Consider the following 15,995-nt stretch of genomic DNA (forward strand, 5'->3'; position numbering starts at 1 on the left):
TTTTTTTGTTGTTGTAATGTTTAGAAACTGGATTCAGATTCAGAGATAAGGGAGTTCCTCTGAGTCTGCTTTACATCTGCTGGACTGTCTCTATCTGCTTCAGCATTTATTCGTCATCTGTTAGAAGTCCAAAGATGGGAATGTTCCTGAATGTAGCTGCGTGTGTAAATATTGAAAATCACTCACAGTGCCTGATTGGTTATCCCAGTAATGTGCCGGGAGCTGTGCCTGATTGGTTATCCCAGTAATGTGCCGGGAGCTGTGCCTGAAACAATCACCAGTGCTGCGTCTCAAATCACAAACTTCTGTTATGGAGCTTTTCCATTATACAGTTCTAGCACGACTCGGCTCGACTCTACGTGGTTTTCTTGCTTCTCCATCAGGGATAGTAGCTGGTACCTGGTACTTGTTTTGGTACCTGCTCTGCTGAGGTTTCAAGTGAGCCGAGCCGATACTAAAATGTGACGTCAACAGACTGCCGGCCACTAGATGGGTCAGAGAGTCACTGGAAGAGTCGTGAGCCGTCCCACACAAGAATCAAACCCCGGCATATTTAAATACCGGCAACAGCGTTACAGATGGCGCTTTTCCACTACACAGTTCCAGCACGACTCGCCTTGACTGGTTTTTTTTTGCGTTTCCACTAGGGATAGTACCTGGTACTTGTTTTAGTATCTGCTCTGCCGAGGTTCCAAGCGAGCCAAGCCGATACTAAAATGTGACATCATCAGACTGCCGGCCTCTGATTGGTCAGAGAGTCGCTGGAAGAGTCATGAGCCGTCCCACACAAGAATCAAAGCCGCCATTTTTAAATCCCAACAACAGCGTTACAGTTGGAGCTTTTCCACTACACAGTTCCAGCACGACTCGCCTCGACTCTGTTTCCACTAGGGATAGTACCTGGTACTTTTTTAGTATCTGCTCTGCCGAGGTTCCAAGCGAGCCGAGCCGAGCCGATACTAAATGTGACGGCCACTGATTGGTCAGAAGAGTTGTCACTGGACGAGTCATGAGCCGTCCCACACAAGAATCAAACCCGGCATTTTTAAATCCCGGCAACAGCGTTACAGCCATACAGCTCAATTTTCTTGCTTTGTGTGTGACAGAAAGACACATACAGCAGTAAGTACACCATCACCTCCATTAGCTATGTGTTTGTGTAGCGTAGGAAATGAAGTCACGGCAGTTTCGCGGAGCCATTGCTATGATGTCAGTACCTTTTTGTAATGGAAAAGGTTGTTCCTGGAACCGTGCCGAGGAACTTTGTAGTGGAAAAGCACCAAGAGGTTTATTGAGAAGGTTCTATGAAGTAATGGAAAACGACGTTTGGTACCAAAACCCAGTAGAGCTGAGGTAGTATAATGGAAAAGTGGCGTTGGTACACTTCTAGTTAGTACACTTCTAGTTAGTATACTTCTATTAGTACACTTCTAGTTAGTATACTTCTATTAGTACACTTCTAGTTAGTATACTTCTGTTAGTACACTTCTGTTAGTACACTTCTATTTGTACACTTCTAGTTAGTATACTTCTAGTTAGTACACTTCTGTTAGTACACTTCTAGTTAGTATACTTCTGTTAGTACACTTCTGTTAGTACACTTCTATTTGTACACTTCTAGTTAGTATACTTCTAGTTAGTACACTTCTGTTAGTACACTTCTAGTTAGTATACTTCTATTTGTACACTTCTATTAGTACACTTCTATTAGTATACTTCTAGTTAGTATACTTATAGTTAGTCTTGTCTCAGATCAAACTAAGTACAGAATTTCGTGATTTGAGACGCGGCACACGACTGATTCTGTTAGGCTGAGAGACCTGTCAATCAAAGCCTCCAAACATGCACCTTAACTAAAGCACTTCCTCCTGTGCTTTTATAAAAAGTGACGTACTGCAGGTTTAAATTCACGAAAGCTTTGATTTTTATATTTGTATTGAAGCACTGAGATGAAGATGTGATTTAAAAGAGTTTTTTATTTAATAGAAATAATAAATGAATATTGGACGGGGGCTGGTCCCTGCTCCTTACAGAGTCTACAACAGAGTCTACAGATTCAAACTGGAACAAACATTCATCTCTTATTTTCTCAATTAATTTTTATTTGGTGAAAAAAGTCGATCACTGTTTCCAAAGTTCCTCAAATGTCTTTTTTTCTGTCCACATAACAAAGATATTCAGTTTACTGTCAAAGAAAACTTCATATTTATTAATAATATTTCTACTGTCTGAGCAAAATGTCACAATCACAAAAACACCTTTGATTTAATTTCTGTATGAATGAAATGCAAAAATCAAAGCCTTAAAAACTCAATCGGTACATTTAATAATGATCTGAACTGGAACTTTTTGCTTTTTTTGCTTTTACTTTCAGTTTATTTCCTCATTCTTCTGCATTTTTGTGTATTGTTGTTTTTCATTGTTCTGTTTTACAATCAATAAAAACTGATGTTTGAAAATAAGATAATCAGAGTAAATGTTTTTTTTTCTTCCAAATTATGTGACGACCCTCCGAAACAGCTCGTTATAAAGACGGCCAAACGTAATGAATAATTATGTATTTAATTAACATAAGAAATGACCAAAAACTAAACAGAACATTCAACAGTATTTACTTAAAACTGAACAAAAAGCTTGTCAGACACACACAGAGCAGACCGGAGACGATGTTTTGTTCAACATCATTTAATTAGTCAGTAATATTCATCTGTTGTATTTTTTTAATTAATTAAATTTTGCTTTATAACTGTTATTTAATCTTATTCAAGTATTGTCCGTATAACTTTTTCTTCCTATTTACTGGTTGATTTATTTTTATCTTATTTCTTTAAAACAAAAAAATATTTTTTCTTTTTTTCCCTCTCTGCTCTCAATAAAATATATATATCTATATATAATATCTTTAAAACACTTTTTAAAATGTATTTATTTATTTTTGCTTTATTACCATTATTTTATCTTATTCAAGTATTGTCAGCATTAATTTATTTATTTTTAAAAATATTTAAAAAGTGTATTTTCATGTTTTCTCTCTCTTCTGTTGCTGTTATTTAATCTTATTCAAATACTGTCAGTATTTTGTCTTCCTATTTATGTGTTTATTTTTATTTTTATTTTATCTATTCATTTAGTTTGATTTATTATCTTTTCCTCTCTTTTCAGTTTGTTTAAACTCAATCAAAAGTATCTAAAACTCTAAAACTAAACCTAACAGAAGTAAAGCCATGAAAATAAGACTTTAGGAGCCATCAAACAAATATAAAACTAACAAATACAAATAAATTAACCATCAGACAATCAACTCAAACTGCTGCTGTGAAGGCTGAGAAAGAGCTTCTCCCCTCTCTATAAACCATCTCAGTCTGAATCAGGCTGAACTGGGAGGAAACGCGTTGTTATTAATGGGATATCATGCAGTACTCATTACATCCAGCAGGGGGCAGCACGCACCACATGATCAGCAGCTCGTGTGAGTGAATGATGCTGATTTCCACACAGCTCATCCATGCTGGAGGATCTCTGGAGGTTTTAAGGTATTTAACTCTTTAAAAATAAATGTTTTTATATCAGAAATATGAATTTATTTCATTTAATCATCTGAAAATCACATAAACGGTTCCTTCTAGATTCGTTGAGGTACTTATACTTTACTGTTGTACAGTAAAGTACTAGTACCTCAAACTGTACTACAGTAAAGTATAAGTACCTCAAACTGTACTACATCAAACTACTTCAAACTGCATTACAGTAAAGTACTACAAGTACCTTTAACTGTAGTACAGTTAAGTACAAGTACTTCAAACTGTACTGCAGTAAACTACAAGTACTTCAAACTGTATTATAGTAAAGTACAAGTACCTCTAACTGTACTACAGTTAAATACAAGTACTTCAAACTGTACTACAGTGAATTAAAGTACTTCAAACTGTACTACAGTAAAGTACAAGTACCTCAAACTATACTGCAGTAAAGTAAGTACTTCAAACTGTACTACAGTGAATTAAAGTACTTCAAACTGTACTACAGTAAATTAAAGTACTTCAAACTGTACTACAGTGAATTAAAGTACTTCAAACTGTACTATAGTAAAGTACAAGTACCTCAAACTTTACTTCAGTAAATTAAAGTACTGACTAAATGTACTTTTACTTTCTACCACTGTCCTTCACTGACTTCCCTGCGCGTTCCCGTGCCGTCACCTCCCGCAGGAGCGCGCCCGGTGTCATGCTCGTGCCCGGCAGAGTGCTGGGCAGCGTGAGTCCGCTCGCTCCCGGCACACAGGGTTTACCGGCGGCTTACCGGCGGACGTTTCCCTGGTGTAGCAGTTACAGACGGAGCTCCGAGCCGCGGGTCCAGGCAGCGGCCTGTTTGGAAGTTTACTCCCCGGGAAGCAGAGCTGGTAGACGGGCACAATGAGGCAGAGCCAGCCGGGCTAGCGCGGAGCAACTGGACGGTCAAAGCTTTAAACTCTCCCGTTACCGGATTAAACACCGACTTTTTAAACACTTTCTTCCCGGTTTATCCCCTTATAACGAGGAATAACGTGACTTTTAAGCGGTAAGCGGTGACCGGACATGGAGACGGACTCGGTGGCCGGCGACGTGGAGCCTTTCCCCGGTCTTAGCCTCCTGCTGGACGCCGTGTCCCAGCAGCAGGGATGGGTTAGAGTGCACGGTAAGAGACACACACTACACACACACACACACACACACACACACACACACATATACTGGACACACACACATGTACTGGACACACACACACACACACAAAGACACACACATACCGGACACACACACACACATATACCGGACACACACAAACACATACGTATATACCGGACACACAAATACACACACACACATACCGGACACACACACACACACACACACACACACACACACATATAGCCTACTGGACACAGACACAGACACATACCGGACACTCACACACATACACACATACCACACACATACACACACACACACACACACACCGGCTGGCAGTCCGGGAGGAAACCGGATCCGGTTCCTCTGATGCCAACTCAACTCACCCCCCCCCCCTCTCTGGTTTTACATCTCTGGGGTCAAAGGTCAGCAGGCTTTACATTCACTTTCATAACGTGTGTCTCCATAAAGTAGATCCTGCTCCAGTGAAACTTATAAAGTTTGAATGAACCCTGTGAAGCTCCTTCCTTCCTTCCTTCCTACCTTCCTTCCTTCCTTCCTTCCAGTCTTTTTAGCATCAGATTCCCTTAGTGTTTACCTTCCTTCCTTCCTTCCTTCCTTCCTCCCTTTTTCTTTAATTTTTCCTTCCTTCTTTCCCTCCTCGCCTCTTTCTATTCTCCTTCTTCCTTCCATCCTTCCTTCCTTCCTTCCTTCCTTCCTTCCTTCCTCCCTCTCTCCCTCTTTACTTTCCTTCCTTCCGTCTGTCCTTCTTTCCTTCCCTCATTTCTTTCCTTTCCCTCCTTCTCTGGCTCTGGTTTGTTTTCCGGTCAGCAGCAAGGTTTCAGTTTGGGGTTAGTATCAGGTGAAAAAAGATAATGAATTGCAATATATATCGTAAATATTTAAAATCGCAATAATATAACAAGTATCGTGATAATATCGTATTGTGGAGCCTCTGGTGATTGCCCCCTCTAATCGTGATGAGACTAGTATGACACAAGTATCGTAATAATATCGTATCGTGACACAAGTAACGTAATAATATCATATCATTGAGCCTCTGGTGATTGCCCCCTCTAATCGTGATGAGACTAGATATCGTAATATCGTGATATAGCGTACGTGTTTTTTCCTAATGTTCTAGCTTTATTATTCTGCCGCCTCTAGCTTTAACTTCATCATTATACAGCATAAGAGTCTTTTCCTGGTGTTAAAGGCAGCGCTACAGTTAAATAACGGTAGGAAGGTTTCATTTTGGGGTTAGTAGTAGGTGAAAAAAGTAAATAATTACGTATTGTGGCACAAGTATCGTAATAATATCGTATCATTGAGCCTCTGGTGATTGCCCCCTCAAACTCTGGTGATTGCCCCCTCTAATCGTGATGAGACTAGATATCGTAATATCGTGATATAGCATACGTGTTTTTTCCTGATGTTCTGTAGATTTAATCTTATTGTCTTAATAAATTAATTAACTCTGACAAACCTGATGGGTTCATTAGATGATTAATGAGAGGAAAGAAAGTTCATCATCGTGATATAGCGTACGTGTTTTTTCCTGATGTTCTAGCTTTATTATTCTGCCGTCTCGAGCTTTAACTGACTGGCTAGCATTATACAGCATAAGAGTCTCTTCCTGGTGTTAAAGGCAGCGTTACAGTAAAATGATTTAATGTTAGCTAGCTGTTCTATTATTTAACTTTTTACCCATTTAGTCTTTATTTCCACATTACTGATGATTATAGTGTAAATATTTTGAGAAAGCATCGAACAGTGATTCCTACGATATTGATGTGATATCGAGGTTACAGATAAAAATCAAATATGACGATATTTTGACCAAATACCTCGATATCAATATCACCACAATATTGTAGGATGACTATCAGTGCTGTCACAAAATATTTACACTATTAGATTTTTGATTATTTAATACTATTTAATCTTATTGTCTTAATAAATGAATGAACTCTGATAAACCTGATGGGTTCGTTAGATGATTAATGAGAGAGGAAAGAAAGTTGTGACACATTATATTAGATCACACTGTTAAACTTATTACTGTAATTTCACAATAAAACAATAAACTGGCTAATATTTACAGTAAAGCCACAGTGGTGTACTGTATTTATTAAAACACAGAAATCACAGTAATGTATGAATGTGACAGACACAATATTACTGTGAAATGAATGAATTATGATCTGAAATAGGGTTGGGCAATTAATCGAAAAAATAATCGAAACCGACATTTAGAAACTCTAATCGACTTAATTTTGCTCATGTCAATTAATCGTGGTGTTCACTGTTGCCATGACAACAGAGGTTGCATATCTTTAAGGAATTTGAAAACTTGTCTCCAGTGATCATTTGAACCCAAACCATGATCTTTAACCACAGCGTCACACCTTAACCCTCCTGTTGTCCTCGAGCCAAGGGAGGAAGGGAGGAAGAAGGAAAGAAAAGAGGAAGGAAGGGAGGAAGGAAAGGAGGGAAGAAGGAAGGGAGGAAAGGAAGGAAGGGAGGAAGGAAGGAAGGTAGGAGGGATGGAGGGAGGGAGGGTGGAAGGAAGGAAGGCAGGTAGGAGGGAGGGAGGGAGGGAGGAAGGTAGGAGAGAGGGAGAGAGGGAGGAAAGGAAGGAAGGAAAAACAGAGGAAAGAAGAAAGGGGGAGGAAAGAAAGAGAGAAGGAAGGAAGGACAGAAGAAAGAGGAAAGAAAGAAAGAAAGAAGGAACAGTCAAAACAGACGGGGTCAATTTGACCCGGGAGAACGACTGGAAGGTTAAAAAATCTTTATTTTCACTCCCTAAAGATCCTCATGTTTGAGGGCAGCAGTGGAAAATACTAAACTAAACAATCATTGTTCATCAAGGCTGGAGATAATCCTTCATTAATCATAATCCAGGTTAAAAGTTCAATTAATCCTGATTTTGATTTTTGCCATAATCACCCAGCCCTAATCTGAAATCACTGTAAATTCACAGCAATGTATTGTGTTTTCTAGGCATGGGATGATAACCGTGTTCAAGGTATACCACGATATGAAAAGTCACGATAACCGAAACCGCCAAATTTTCTGTCATACTGTTCCTAAGGTATGAGCTGTTTTTTGTCTGGTCAAAGACAGGAAGTGCTGGTCAAAGACAGGAAGTGCTGGTCAAAGACAGGAAGTGCTGGTCAGAAATCCCTCAGGTGGTGCAGCTGCAGCGTAGAGTATCACGACCCCTCACACTGTCATTACAGATTCAGGTTAAATCGTAACACCGCAATACCGTCATACCGTGAAACCGTGATATTTTTGCTTATGGTTATCATACCGCCAAAATCTCATACCGCCTCATGCCTAGTGTTTTCACTTTAAACACAAGAATGACTGTAAAACTACATTATGTTATAGCTGTATTACTGTATGGTGCTGTTCATTTATCACAGTAATAATTAAATCCACTACAGTCTGCTGTTAAATTCAGAATAATCCTCCTCTCCTCCTCTTCTCCTCCTCTCCTCCTCCTCTCCTCCTCCTCCTCTCCTCCTCCTCCTCCTCTTCTTCTCCTCCTCCTGCTGCTGTATTGCAAAAGTGTGATTACAGTAGTTTGAACCCTGCTGATTGTTCATGTTGGTGATGACATAAGCAGGGTTTCCTCTAATTAAGGGCTTTTAGAAACCAAGGTGTTATTTTAAGTGTGTGATGTAACAGCTGCTACTATAAAACAAAAGACTAATTGAATCTGTGCTGCTATAAAAGAAACAATCAACATCACATGAGGATCATTGAGCTGAAGTTCAGGAAAGACTTGAAGCAGCTGCTGCTCACAGACGTAAAGGTTTGAGTGGAGTTATCCTTCAGTGAGATGCTGATAGACGGCTGGAGTGAATATGAGCAGTCAGTCGGTATCATGCTGGAATAAAGTGACTCAGAGTTTCTGGATGAAACAGTCGCAGCTGTCGGCCATTTGTTCCTCTTTTTTTTTTTTTTTTTTTTGTTCCTTAAAATAAAAGTTTCAGAGAACTCAGAGATCACATTTTCCTCATCGGAGCAAATGTTCACAAATATTTCAAATGTGTTTCTGTGTGTGTGTGTGTGTGTGTGTGTGTGTGTGTGTGTGTGTGTGTGTGTGTCTGTGTGTCTGTGTGTGTGTGTGTTTTTCTGTGTGTGTGTGTCTGTGTGTGTGTGTGTGTGTGTGTGTGTGTGTGTGTGTGTGTGTGTGTGTGTAATGATTCCTCCTGTTTATACTGAGCATTAGATCCTTCATCATGTTAACAGGAAGTGATGGAGGACTAAACCCACAGTCCTCCTTCTGTGGAAACATGGATTATAAAGTTTAATATGAAGCTAATATAAAGCAAGGAAGGGAGGAAAGGGAAGAAGGAAGGAGGGAGGGAGGAAAGAAGGAGGAATGAAAAGAGGGAGGAAGGGAGGAAAGGAAAGAAGGAGGAATGAAAAGAGGGGGAAAGGAGGAAAGGAAAGAAGGAAGGAAAGGAGGGAGGGAGGGAGGGAGAGAAGATAATATGAAGCTTCAGCGTCTGAATGAAAGAAAAGAACTAGAAGAAGGAATATCAGGAAAGAAAGAAATAAAGAAAGAACAACAAGAAGGAGGAGGAAGATGAGAAAAGGAAGAAAGGGGGAGGATGAGGGAGAAGAAGAAAGAAGAACAAGAAGAAGGAAGATCAGGAAAGAAAGAAAGGGGAGGAGAAGAAATAAAGAAAGAACAACAAGAAGGAGGAGGAAGATGAGAAAAGAAAGAAGGAAAGAACATGAAGGAGGAAGATGAGAAAAGAAAGAAAGGAGGAGGATGAGGGAGAAGAAGAAAGAAAGAACAAGAAGGATGAAGGTGATGAAAGAAAGACTGGGGAGAATAAGGAGGATGAGGAAGAAAATGGAAATGAAGGAAAGAAAACTAAAGAAAGAAAAGAAAAAGGAGAAAGAACAAGGAGGAGGAGGAAAGAAAGACAGAAAGAAAGGAAGGAGGAGAGTAAATCTTCATCTTCAGTGTTTTTAGTATCAAAGTCTTTTTGTTACTATACTTCCACCACAGAGAAACAGGAAACACTAATAGGAAGGAAGGAAGGAAGGAAGGAAGGGAAACACTAAGAGGAGATATGGTGCTAAACAGACTTTAAGGAAGGAAGGAAAGGGAAGAAGGAAGGGAAGGAGGGAGAGAGGAAGGAAGGAAGGAAGGCAGGAAGGAAGGGAGGGAGGGAAACACTAAGAGGGAATCTGATGCTAAACAGACTGTAAATGTGTCAGATATCACTGATATGACTAACTCACACCATAGTAACTATAATAACTATAGTAACTCACACTGATGAAGATCAATAGAAGCTGATCAGAGACTTTATAATGTGTTTAATATTCAGTATGAACAAAAGGAATGATTAGAGAGACCTGACTGATGGTTTACTGGAGACACTGTGAGGTTATTAATTCATATTGAGCTCATTAGTTATAAAGTGATGTTTAATAGTCGGTAGTTCCTTTGCATCAGTCTGACGGGTGCTTTCTTACGTAGCTTTATAGACAATATCAGCGATCTCTTTCCACACATCGTTATTCTTTTGTAGAGAAACCAGAGACCACGACGATCAGCTGTTATTTAAAGTTATTTCACATATCAGAGCGTGACACCAAGTCCACACTGAGCTGGATAAATGAGTTAACTCAGCTTCTCTGTTTGTATTCCTCCGTTCAGAGTCTCAAACATCGCTTTTCTCTCCTGTAAACGGAGCTTTTCCCCCCAAACCTCCTCCAGACTGAGTGAATGTGGTGTTGTAGTGAGTACGAGGGAAAACTTGAGCTTTATAGAAACGCTTTCGTGTCAATGACAGAACGAACAGATCTGTTTCATCTTCCATCTCTCTCTGTTCAAACTGTTCGTATCTGCTGCAGTAAACTAAAAAGTTCAGGTATCTACTGCGTAAACAAACAGGAAACAGTTTCTTCTTCACTAGTTTTCTGTACTTGACTTGCTCCACTGTTCTCTGCACATGCTCAGTAGGAGTGAAGAGATATCTGTAGAAACCAGCTGAACCTCCTTCTGTAGATGTATTTGTGGTTTATGCTTAAAAACGGCTTTCAGCAGCTTCATGTGGACGATGTCTGAATCTCTGCAGCAAACGGTTTAATCTGCTGTGGAGAGACTAGATGTCAGGAAGCTGTAGAAACAAACACTGTACAGTTTCTTCTTCATTGGTTCTTAATTGGTTTTCTGTAGGAGGGAAGAGGTATCTGCAGAAACCATCTGAACCTCCTTCTGTAGATGTATTTGTGGTAAATGCTCAAAAATGGATTTCAGCAGCTTCACATGGACGTAGGGTTAAAGGTTAACGAGGTCCTGAGCTGTGAAACCAGGTTCTTGTTGTTTTTTATTTATTCCACACAAGTTGAAATAAATGAAGACATACATAAAATAACACCCGCCTCATTTTACAGTCCTCAAATCTACACCACATTACACTCTCACACATACAGCACCAACTTTCATGTCAAGTCTTAACAGTTTTACTCAGATACAAACAATGAATGAATGAATGAATGTGAACTTCTTCCTGAGTACAGATAGGTGTAAATCTGAAACAGCTGCTAGTAATTTGATTTTATTGGTTTCCATCTTGTCTCAATTTTTGTAGTTCTGTAGTTTTGTTTATAATAAGTAATAACTTTTACTCTGTCTGTCTGTTGTATTATGTTAGAGGGTTGTGATTGTGTTTCCTTGCTATCAGGAGCAGGACTCTCAGTCAGTAGCTGCAGTCTCTGTCTATCAGATCCTCAGGTATTATCCCGAGTATAAACAGGGTTGGGTTTAGATGTAGGTCAACACCCAGAACTCTCTTTCTTTCTTTTTGTACAAAAAAAAAATCTAAGAATCCCAAAATACATGAGTGAAATCCTCAGCTGTAAAACTTCTGTAATGCATCGATTGTTCAATGTATGAAAAGTCAGGAAATAGTGAAACCTATCGATCAATATTCCTCAGATGATTTATTTTGTCTGATCAACAATCAAAAGCAGAAAGATGTTGAGTTTACTGTCATAAACAAAACTGGAAAACTAGCAAATATTCACGTTTATATGGGAATACTGGGAATACTGGGAACTGAAGTTTAAAGCTCTGGGAAGACGTGACGAAGACTTGACGAAGACTTGACCAAGACGTGAGGAAAATGTGACGAAGACCTGAGGAAGACTTGACGAAGACTTGACGAAGATATGAAGACGTGACGAAGACTTGCCGAAGATGTGAAGACTTGACAAAGACTTGACGAAGACTTGACGAAGATATGAAGACGTGACGAAGACTTGCCGAAGATGTGAAGACTTGACAAAGACTTGACAAAGACTTGACGAAGACATGAAGACCTGACAAAGACTTGCCGAAGACATGAAGACCTGACAAAGACTTGACGAAGACGTGACCAAGACGTGAGGAAAATGTGACGAAGACCAGAAGAAGACTTGAAGAAGACTTGACGAAGACCTGACGAAGATATGATGAAGAAGTGACGAAGACGTGACGAAGACATGAAGACTTGACGAAGACTTGACGAAGACTTGACGAAGACTTGGCGAAGATGTGACGTGACGAAGACTTGGCGAAGATGTGAGGAAGACTTGACCAAGATGTGACGTGACGAAGACTTGACAAAGACATGACGAAGATATCAAGACGTGACGAAGACTTGACGAAGACTTGACGAAGTTGTGATGAAGATGTGATGAAGATGTGAGGAAGACGTGAGGAAGACCTGATAAAGATGTAATAAGGGAGTGATGAAGATATGAGGAAGACTTACTTAGTTGTTCTCCTGCAGAAGTTTCGTGTCAAACAGAAACATGAGTGAGTCGTTGTTTGCACAGAGCTGCAGCAGCGGTTGTTCCCACGTGCCCTGAATGCAGCGGCTGGTATCAGTGGAAGCAGGATGTTTGCCCTGCCTTCACCCCCCCCCGCCTCCCTCCCTTCACCCCCCCCCCCCCCCCCCCTCCCATGGGTGCTGTGATGATGTCAGCAGCCGGTTTGTGTCGGTGATCTCAGCCGTCAGGATTCCTCTGACTCCTCGCTGCGTCACACGCCTCAAATAGATCCAAGCAAGATACACACACACACACACACACACACACACACACACACACACACACACACACACACACACACACACTGACCCCTCCTCAACAAGAGGAAGAAGAAGGAGGAACAAAAGTTTAAAAAAAAAAAGTTAAATAAATAAATAAGTTACAAAAAGAGAAACACAATTAAAAAAGGGTAAAAAAAAAAGTTTTAAAAATAAAGAAAGAGTAAAAAAAATACAGTTAACTCAAGAATAAAAATAAAAAATAGATTAAAAGAGTAAAAAATAGATTAAATAAAGAATAAAAATAGATTAAAAGAATAAAAATAGATTAAATAAAGAATAAAAATAGATTAAAAAGAGTAAAAAATAGATTAAATAAAGAATAAAAATAGATTAAAAGAGTAAAAAATAGATTAAAAGAATAAAAATAGATTAAATAAAGAATAAAAATAGATTAAAAAAGTAAAAATAGAGAAAATAAAGAATAAAAATAGATTAAAAGAGTAAAAAATAGATTAAATAAAGAATAAAAATAGATTAAAAGATTAAAAATAGATTAAATAAAGAATAAAAATAGATTAAAAGATTAAAAATAGATTAAATAAAGAATAAAAATAGATTAAAAGATTAAAAATAGATTAAATAAAGAATAAAAATAGATTAAAAGTTAAAAATAGATTAAATACAGAATAAAAATAGATTAAAAGAATAAAAATAGATTAAATAAAGAATAAAAATAGATTAAAAGTTAAAAATAGATTAAATACAGAATAAAAATAGATTAAAAGAATAAAAATAGATTAAATAAAGAATAAAAATAGATTCAAAGAGTAAAAATAGATTAAAAGAGTGAAAAATAGATTAAATAAAGAATAAAAATAGATTAAAAGAGTAAAAAATAGATTAAACAAAGAATAAAAATAGATTAAAAGATTAAAAATAGATTAAATAAAGAATAAAAATAGATTAAAAGAATAAAAATAGATTAAATAACGAATAAAAATAGATTAAAAGATTAAAAATAGATTAAAAGATTAAAAATAGATTAAATAAAGAATAAAAATAGATTAAAAGATTAAAAATAGATTAAATAAAGAATAAAAATAGATTAAAAGATTAAAAATAGATTAAATAAAGAATAAAAATAGATTAAAAGAGTAAAAAATAGATTAAATAAAGAATAAAAATAGATTAAAAGATTAAAAATAGATTAAATAAAGAATACAAATAGATTAAAAGATTAAAAATAGATTAAAAAAGTAAAAAATAGATTAAATAAAGAATAAAAATAGATTAAAAGAGTAAAAAATAGATTAAATAAAGAATAAAAATAGATTAAAAGAGTAAAAAATAGATTAAATAAAGAATAAAAATAGATTAAAAGATTAAAAATAGATTAAATAAAGAATAAAAATAGATTAAAAGTTAAAAATAGATTAAATACAGAATAAAAATAGATTAAAAGAATAAAAATAGATTAAATAAAGAATAAAAATAGATTCAAAGAGTAAAAATAGATTAAAAGAGTGAAAAATAGATTAAATAAAGAATAAAAATAGATTAAAAGAGTAAAAAATAGATTAAACAAAGAATAAAAATAGATTAAAAGATTAAAAATAGATTAAATAAAGAATAAAAATAGATTAAAAGAATAAAAATAGATTAAATAACGAATAAAAATAGATTAAAAGATTAAAAATAGATTAAAAGATTAAAAATAGATTAAATAAAGAATAAAAATAGATTAAAAGATTAAAAATAGATTAAATAAAGAATAAAAATAGATTAAAAGATTAAAAATAGATTAAATAAAGAATAAAAATAGATTAAAAGAGTAAAAAATAGATTAAATAAAGAATAAAAATAGATTAAAAGATTAAAAATAGATTAAATAAAGAATACAAATAGATTAAAAGATTAAAAATAGATTAAATAAAGAATACAAATAGATTAAAAGATTAAAAATAGATTAAAAAAGTAAAAAATAGATTAAATAAAGAATAAAAATAGATTAAAAGAGTAAAAAATAGATTAAATAAAGAATAAAAATAGATTAAAAGAGTAAAAAATAGATTAAATAAAGAATAAAAATAGATTAAAAGAATAAAAATAGATTAAATAAAGAATAAAAATAGATTAAAAGAATAAAAATAGATTAAAAAGTAAAAAATAGATTAAATAAAGAATAAAAATAGATTAAAAGATTAAAAATAGATTAAATAAAGAATAAAAAATAGATTAAAAGATTAAAAATAGATTAAATAAAGAATAAAAATAGATTAAAAGATTAAAAATAGATTAAATAAAGAATAAAAATAGAGTAAATAGAGTAAATAAAGGTATTTCTTACATATGACCATCATTACCATCTGTAGAATAGCATCAGCTGTAAATCAATTATTATCTCTTCTTTTTTTTTAAAGTAATAAAAGCCCAAACCTTGGTGGCTGCAGCTTCTTAAATGTGAGAATCTGATTATTTTAACTAACTGTGTAAAAGTTGTGAAGTCGTCCTTTAATCTGAGTGTTTAAAGCTTTTTAGGTTCTTGATAAATAAATAATGAATAATGAATAATGAATAATGATGATAGATGACTTTTGGTGATGGTTGAATTTGAATAGTGACATTTATATATTCACTCTTCCTGTCTCATAGTCTTTTCTTACTCTTTAACTCTTTTTTTAAACTCAGCTTGTCTCTAAAATAAGTTGAAAAAGTTTAAAAATATATAAAAATATTAAATTAAATTTGAAGTGTAAGAAATTCAGATTCAGCTCTAATAATAAAGTGTGTTTGTCTGGCTTCGGTCAAACTGAAGCTGATCAGTGTGTGAGGTTTGAACTCTGCTGTAGATTTAATCCCTGTGTGTGTGTGTGTGTGTGTGTGTGTGTGTGTGTGTGTGTGTGTGTGTGTGTGTGTGTGTGTGTGTGTGTGTGTGTGTGTGTGTGTGTGTGTGTGTGTGAGAGAGAAAGGCTGTGGTATATAAGCCTATTAAAGCTGACTGCAGACTCAGGGTTGATCTTTTCTCCCGCTGAGAGAACATCTGTCATCACTTCCTCTGCTCACACGTCTCAAACCTCACCAGCACTCACCAGCATTTCAACTCAAACTCATCCAATTAACTAATGCAACCATTCTAATTATATTTAAATAAAAATAAACCTCACTTCCTGTTTTCCAGCTTCTAAAATAAAACCTTTCTTTAGTTTTCTGATAGATGAATAAATGAATAAAGACTTTAACAAGCATCTCTGACACT

At 35.8% G+C, this 15,995-nt stretch overlaps 1 protein-coding gene across 1 annotated transcript in view; it reads left to right on the forward strand.

The window, feature by feature from the left end:
- The first annotated feature begins 4,296 nt into the window (after positions 1 to 4,296).
- Positions 4,297 to 15,995, forward strand: part of rasal2 (RAS protein activator like 2) — an 85,484-nt gene continuing 73,785 nt past the window's right edge. The window contains exon 1 of the mRNA XM_053329478.1: positions 4,297 to 4,674. Coding sequence (XP_053185453.1) covers positions 4,575 to 4,674 — 100 coding nt within the window. The 5' untranslated portion in view covers positions 4,297 to 4,574. The remainder of the gene's footprint in view (positions 4,675 to 15,995) is intronic.

Source organism: Scomber japonicus, chromosome 12, assembly GCF_027409825.1.
Source record: "Scomber japonicus isolate fScoJap1 chromosome 12, fScoJap1.pri, whole genome shotgun sequence".
Lineage (NCBI taxonomy): Eukaryota > Metazoa > Chordata > Actinopteri > Scombriformes > Scombridae > Scomber > Scomber japonicus.